This window comes from Alosa sapidissima, chromosome 3, assembly GCF_018492685.1.
Source record: "Alosa sapidissima isolate fAloSap1 chromosome 3, fAloSap1.pri, whole genome shotgun sequence".
Lineage (NCBI taxonomy): Eukaryota > Metazoa > Chordata > Actinopteri > Clupeiformes > Clupeidae > Alosa > Alosa sapidissima.
The window spans coordinates 32659836-32667335 of record NC_055959.1 but is presented as its reverse complement, the minus strand read 5'-3'; the positions used below and the strand labels follow the sequence as shown (position 1 = coordinate 32667335).

At 47.6% G+C, this 7500-nt stretch overlaps 1 protein-coding gene across 1 annotated transcript in view; it reads right to left on the bottom strand.

Annotated features, from left to right (window-relative positions):
• The window catches only part of grin2cb (glutamate receptor, ionotropic, N-methyl D-aspartate 2Cb), a 59794-nt gene that overhangs the window by 36958 nt on the left and 15336 nt on the right, over positions 1-7500 (bottom strand). The window contains exons 3-4 of the mRNA XM_042087652.1: positions 4577-5172; positions 2412-2526 (exon numbers count right to left, since the gene is read on the bottom strand). Of these exons, the coding sequence (XP_041943586.1) occupies positions 2412-2526; positions 4577-5172 (711 nt within the window). The remainder of the gene's footprint in view (positions 1-2411; positions 2527-4576; positions 5173-7500) is intronic.

Here is a 7500-nt window from a genome sequence, read left to right as displayed (position 1 = left end):
CATAAGACCTTGCAACTGACCACACTTCATACCTCAAATGACCATGTCAAGCCCTTAAAAGCACACTAACACCCTAAAAGCACACTAACACTATGGATTAGAACCACACCCCAGAGGCTTATTAACACTCTACAACCCCCACTGAGACCCCAACATGTGTGCACCCAGTCAGATGCCCTCCACACATCCTTAAGCGCTCGGCATACAGTGTACTGTAGGCACCGACGTGAGGGCACCGACGCTCTCTCTCCCTTGTCGCACACATCAGCGGCGTAATGTTCAACTGACGAGCATTAAGTATAAGTATATATACTTTTTTGATCCCGTGAGGGAAATTTGGTCTCTGCTTTTAACCCAATCAGTAAATTAGTGAAACACAAACAGCACACAGTGTACACACAGTGAGGTGAAGCACACACTAATCCCAGCGCAGTGAGCTGCCTGCTACAATGGCGGCGCTCGGGGAGCAGTGAGAGGTTAGGTCCTTGCTCAAGGGCACTTCAGCCGCGGCCAACTGGTCGGGGCTCGAACCGGCAACCCTCCGGTAACAAGTCCAGAGTGCTAACAGTGGGCCACGGCTGCCCATAACATTACAAGCATGACAAGCAACTAGCAATGGATATTGAACGGCGCTGCCAAAAATAGACCCGAATTGTAATTGACACGGGCAGCGGCAGAGCTTGGAGCTGGTCTGTGGGTTTGCATTGACAACAATGGAATCTAACACCACTCTCATGTCTGCACCTATGGAGGCCTTTACAATTACAGCAGTCACAGTCTCATAGTCCAGGGGTTCCCAAACTTTTCCACGACAAGGCCCCCCAAATACCACTAGGTTCTGGCCAAGGACCCCCTTGATGTGTTATTAAACCCATCGACAATACTACCGCAAATGTAAAAATACATTAAGCTAATACTACTAATAATAATAAGCTAATACTAATAATCATTTTAGCCACAAGCACTTCGCAATGGAGCATACAGTGTGTAAAAATTGTATTTGGGGCTTTCTGCTATATGAGAGCTATCGCTCTACTATTATTCCAAGTCATTATCATGGGAAATATAATGTTCAGATATGCGTCACATTATTATAATGCCATTGTATAACAATCCTCATAGTAATAGGTATATTTTAAACTTTTCAAATGTATTTATTTGTTGCTTTTATTTTTCCTTCCAACTTGCTGAGGCCCCCCTGGCACCCCCTCGCGGCCCCCACTTTGAAAACCACTGACGTAGTCCATACTTTCTCTTTACACACAAGCACACTCCATAGAGACTGGCCTGGTCTCCTTCTGCTACTGTACGGTCTGATGATTGCTTAACAGGGTGTTTGACATGTCTAGCGTTGTTAGCTACTGATCTGCCTTTAATGTCATTTTTATCAGCTGCTGTTCTATCATTAACAGGAAGTGCTGGTAATTAAAAAAAAAAAAAACTTTAGCTGCCTCTGGCTGATAGGAAAGTGACTGAGGACTGATCTTGGCAAATAAACAGCATCATAAGGGGGAGGTGGATTAAGCTATAAATGCCAGAGTAAATTAGCATTCCCACACAGCACAACTTCACTCTCGTAATTTTTCATGAGCGATTAGTGTGCAGCTACCTTGAAATAATAACATAAACACTTAACAACCAGGCTGCCAGTGCCTCTACTGAGCCTAACGTAATTGGACGTCCCAAGGTTTAGGAAAGACGATAAACAGAGGCAGAGAGCTGGCCTGAAAAGCTGTGATGAAGATGTACTGATGATGATGAGAGAGATTCAGTGGGTTTGACACGGTCCCTGTAATGGCGTCGTTACCATGGCACCTCCTGTCACGTTCAGGATGCAGGATGACTGCGCCCTGAGCCATGGCAGCGACTCCGGTATTAATCAAAGGCAAGGGGCAGTGCTGTCACCTGCGAGAACGTTCTGGGTGTCTCGACCCCTGACCTGTGTGACACAGAGGGGTGTGAACACACACCACACTTTTTAAACTGTGTGATCTGTTGTTGACCACTGATATGTCCGACGGGCCTATTACCCAGGGACAGGGCAGGGAGCAGTCACTGAAGGGACAGGTCCTCCTTTACAAATCACTCACCAACAGGAATCTCCAGAGGCCATAAATATCTCTAAGCAAATATTGAATGGTGAGACATATTTGCTACAGTTTGCTACACTCATCCAGTGAAAAAAGTGTGTGTGTGTGTGTGTGTGTCGGGCTCTTGAAGATGAAGTGTGGACAACACTGGAAGCCTTCCACCTGCACCCCACCCCCCTTCGCCACACACACAAACACTGGCAAGAAAGCTCAATGTGTTGCAGTTGAGCTTTGATAGAAATCAGATTCTCTGATGGTGTCCAAACACACACAGTATTAGTTGACTCATTTATTTGCAAGTGTATTTGTTTGTTTATTTACCTTATCCCACTGCCTCTCACGGTCCAGAGCGATGACGATCATGGAGGGGTTCATCAGGTAACCATCACTGTTGAAGGACAAGTCTCTGTGGTCCCACGTTACGTTCAACATGTGCCTGCAATGGACAAAGAACAGTTACAAAGAAAGTCACTTTAGGGTGTGACATAAGCCTCCGTGATCCTACGTCACGTTCAACATGTGCCTGCAATGGACAAAGGACAGTCACATCTATTTTCTATTTAAGGTGTCTAGCCTCTGTTTCGTCATGACATCATGTTGGATCTGTGCGAGCGCTGAGAGAATGAATGGAGCTCCTAATTTTAGCTTCTCAATGAGCTCAAAAACACCCGGAGATAGAGATGTATAGTCTCCTCTTAAAGGCAGGTTCTGTTATTTCCCAAACTCGGCCGGTTCAGACAGACAGGCCTGTCCAGCGTCTGGACAGAAATATCACCAGTCCCTCACTGCGCCCTCCAGCCACTAAGCTGACACATCAGCTTGTTTATTCTTCTTTTCACTCATTTGTTTGTGCCCCACGCCGCTTCATTTTTATAAAATGCCCTCTGGCTCCCCTGTGGTGACAGACATGAGAGTCTATTTTTGTCACGTTATAATACAGACCGCTGTCCTGCCTGAGGTAACAAACAGACTAAAAAGTGTGCGGGCCAGATTCAGACCAGAAACAGGCCAGGTCTCGAGTGGATTCAATGTTTTCTTAAGTCAGCTAATACTGTATCTGAAATGTTGGGGTGAGTAAGTCTGTAGTTTGGCATGAAAGGGAATATGTGTGTAAGACGAGCAGACATTCACTTGCTCTCCAGCAAAAAAAAAAAAAAAAAAATGTCACTGCCTTGGCCCAGGTCCAGCCAATCAGAAGAGAACAATCTCTGAGTAGCCAATCAGAACACGGTGGGGAAAGTGACCGGACTGTCTCTAATGAGGACGACAGCTCCTAAAAGGAACGTCAAATTAACTGGGAATTCTGTAGAACCTCGGAATCTCATTACCTGTCAGAGCAACTGACACGTGAAAAAAGTTTATCAAAAAAAAAGAGAAGGGTAGGCCGACGATAAGGTCACATCTGACGAGCAGGGAGGAAAGGGAGAGAGAGTTGAGAGCCCTAATTAGATATGAAGGAAATGAACCACAATTGGTTGTTCATTTGCAATTACAACTAGTTTATTCTGTCAATATTGGCAAAATATATCAAATATTTTGGTGTGCATGACGTCTGCATACACTATACGTATAACCCTGGCTAGGGAAAGATCATTGGCCCAGACACCAGGGCAACACAGACCTAAATATACGCCAGCTGGATAAGGCATTCATGGAAGGAGATTGCTCCAATTAAACCATCTCTGAAATCCCAAAAGTCGACCACACAGCTTCCATGTTACTCTCCCACTGCCAGAGACCTGTCACGCCCATCCAGCACAAGCTGCAGCCGACCATCTCTCCACTGCTAACCTGACATCTTCACCTGGTCATGGCCTCTAGAGGGGCATCATCAGATGGCCGTGGTCTCTAAAGCTCACCTGAGGGTGTAGCTACGTGTGGATTCTCACCTGTTGAGGGATACAAAGCTCATCTGTGGATTGGGTAAAGCCTTTTTACCTCAGGAGAGTGTGACTGAGATGTTACTCAGAGTGTGATAGTCACCTACAGTTGAAGTGTTACCTGACTCACCTGAGCAGGTAATGAGATGTTAACTGTGTGTGACTCACCTGAAGACCTACTTGCTCTCTTCTGAGGTGTTAAACTTTAGCTGAAGAGGGTGTGGCTGAGATGTTAATTAACTAACTAAGTAAGTATAAGTATATATACTCTTTTGATCCCGTGAGGGAAATTTGGTCTCTGCATTTATCCCAATCCGTGAATTAGTGAAACACTCAGCACACAGTGAACACACAGTGAGGTGAAGCACACACTAATCCCGGCGCAGTGAGCTGCCTGCAACAACAGCGGCGCTCGGGGAGCAGTGAGGGGTTAGGTGCCTTGCTCAAGGGCACTTCAGCCATGGCTTACTGGTCAGGGTTCGAGCCGTCCGAAGCACTAACCAGTAGGCCACGGCTGCCCCAAACACACTAAACTAAACCAAACTAACACACCTGAGCAGGTAAATACATAGATGTTACATGATGATGTGAGAGTGCGTGACTCACCTAAAAACGGTGTAGTTGAGATGAGAGGGGGTGGGGCCATTGCAGTTGCTTTGTCCCTCGGGGACGAATCCATGGCTGCGGTAGAAGCTGTGCACGCCCTTCACCACGATGGCTACGCCCTCTCGGACGCGCTGCCGCAGGCTCTTGCGCCAGTGGTCCGTGATGACGCTGATGAGCCCCACGGGGAAGCTGGCCGGCGGTTCCGTCTCGGGGTTCCCCACCGCCAGACTCGGAACCACCCAGATGTAGCCGGGCCCCAGGAGCCCGACCTCGGCCGCCATGCGGAACAGGTACTGCGCCTCGTCGTGCGAGCAGTACGCCAGCAGCACCTGCGCGTCCACCTGCTGGAGGAGACGCCGCGAGCGCACGTCGTTGGCCCCCGTTGACATGTCGAAGCTCAGCACTTCCTGCATCTCCCACAGGAAGTAGGAGGTGTCGGTGAAGGAGCGGATGTAGTCCACGAAGGTCTCGTAGCCAGGGTACAGGCTGGTGATCACCACAAAGTTGCCCCAGTTATACTCCTCCATGACCTTGAACATGGCTGTGATTTGCTGTTCAATGGAGGCTCCCATCTGGAGGAAAGTGGAGCCCTCTGCCTGTATGGAGGAGTAGTACAAGAACAGTCATGCTGTCTGCTCTTGGGATTGGCATAAAAAGCATAAAAAGCAGGGATCAGCTGTGTTTGAATCCAGGCCTCCACTGTGCCTGACTCTGTATCCCAGAAATGTCCTGTTCACCTTGAACCATGCATCAGCAATAAGGCACACACACACACACACACACACACACACACACACACACACACACACACACACATCAGCATTAAGGCACACACACACACACACAATCACAAACAGGCAAACACACACACACACAGATAAATGGCTCCTGTATTGATTTGCTCTCTGTGTTGGTGCCACACATAGAAACTTTGATTTATAGTTGTACACTCACCCATTCTCTTCTCTGATGTGTGTGTGCGTGTGTGTGTGTGTGTGTTTCTCACCCTATTCTCTATCTGAGCTGTTGATGAGTAAATTTATTAAACCCAGTCTGTTGCTTTCTGTCCCGCAGTAACTCAGCTAATACACCTGTTTCACGCATGTGTGTGTGTGTGTGTGTGTGTGTGTGTGAGTGTGTGTGTGTGTGTTTGCGTGTGTATGTGTGTGTGTGTGTGTATGTGTGTGTGTATGTGTGTTTGTGTGTGTGTTTGTGTGTGTGTGTGTGTGTGTGTGTGTGTGTGTGTGTGTGTGTGTGTGTGTGTGTGCCTCTACACTAAAGGACACCAAGGGGAAGCACCAGTGAAGGCGATGCAGTGGATCCACCGATGCTACGAATAGCTGGAAACTGCAGATAGTAGCCTACATACATGCCTATGCTAATGGATTAATTACATTTGCATACTAATAGGCAACAGCAACTAATACAAAAAAAAAAAAAACAATTATATAACATTATGCTGTAATAACAGTTAGCCTGCGTGAAGGTAGGCACTCAAAATGAATGTGTTTCTGACGTTTTTGCAAATTCTGGACAGTGCAACAACGGGCTGAATATCATTTATGCCGTCATTATGCCGTCAGTCAGCCCCTCTTCCCATCCCTCCTCCCCCCTTTGGAAGCCTACGTCCTACTAGCCCCTCCATTTGGATAACACATGAAGGAAAGTAGGAATGCATGCTAAGTAGATGGTGTAGTCAAGGGCAAACAGATTCATAATTATACCACTTAATGTGTTCAGTGGTGATGGAGCACGGATACCTGTTACCGTGGATACTGAAACCATGGCGTGCGGGTAACGGGTTTCCACTGTATTCCAAACATCAGCATGAGGATGTTGTTACGGTTGTAATGTACAAATGGATATAACTGCACAATCTAATTTTCATTGGGCTTCATGAACAGCTGTCTCTGTAGATAGTTTAGGGATATAATAGGGCATTTGCGTTCATGTGGGAATAGGATCAAGCAACTGTTTCTCTGTTTATAGTTAGGGATAGATATAGACACATAGGCCTTAGCATGGGATTAGGCTCAAAACTAGATTATGATCAGGTTATAGATGACACTCAAAATACTGAATTACATATCAGCTTAGAGGATGGCTATGCAAAATCTCTCTCTCTCTCTCTCTTTCTCTCTCTCTCTCTCCATCCAGGTGACGTATCACATCATGGACCATGGAGTAAAGTGTGGCTGTGCTCCTCTGACCCAATAGAGCAGCAGTGTCCTTCCCTGTGCTGGGTATGGCTATGGGAACTCACTGTATAATTACACTGTTGAATAAAGGAGGTGGGTGGTCACCCCGGGGACAGTATCAGCAAGCCAATTAAGACTCAGACTCAAAGGGAGGGGGGTGTTTGGGGATGGGGTATGGGGGTATTAAGACTCAGACTCAAAGGGAGGGGGGTGTTTGGGGATGGGGTATGGGGGTATTAAGACTCAGACTCAAAGGGAGGGGGGTGTTTGGGGATGGGGTATGGGGGTATGGGAGGGAGGGCACTCTATAGCCTGGAGATGGTTCTCCATGACGCCCCCCCCCCCCCACACACACACACACACACATACACAACCCCATCCCACCGCCCCCATAGAAGGGAAGTGAGAGTTGTGCTGAGTTGTCCTTCAGATAACTTCCTAAGCGTGAGTGAAAGTAGGCTAGCTGGAGTTAAGGGAGGACGGTCAGGTGCCCAGGGACAGCCAGTCGAGTCGGCCGGCAGCCATGATTCTTCCTCACAGAGACGGGGAGAGGGAGAGAGGGAGGGAGGGAGAGAGGGAGAGAGAGAGAAAGAAAAGGAAAAAACTCCCAAAACTCCCGAGTGGCTAGCACTCACTCACTCATGGGTCAGACAGCTGCTTTTAAGCACCGTGTGTGCGTGTGTGCGGTGTGTGTGTGCGGTGTGTGTGTGCGGTGTGTGTGTGCGC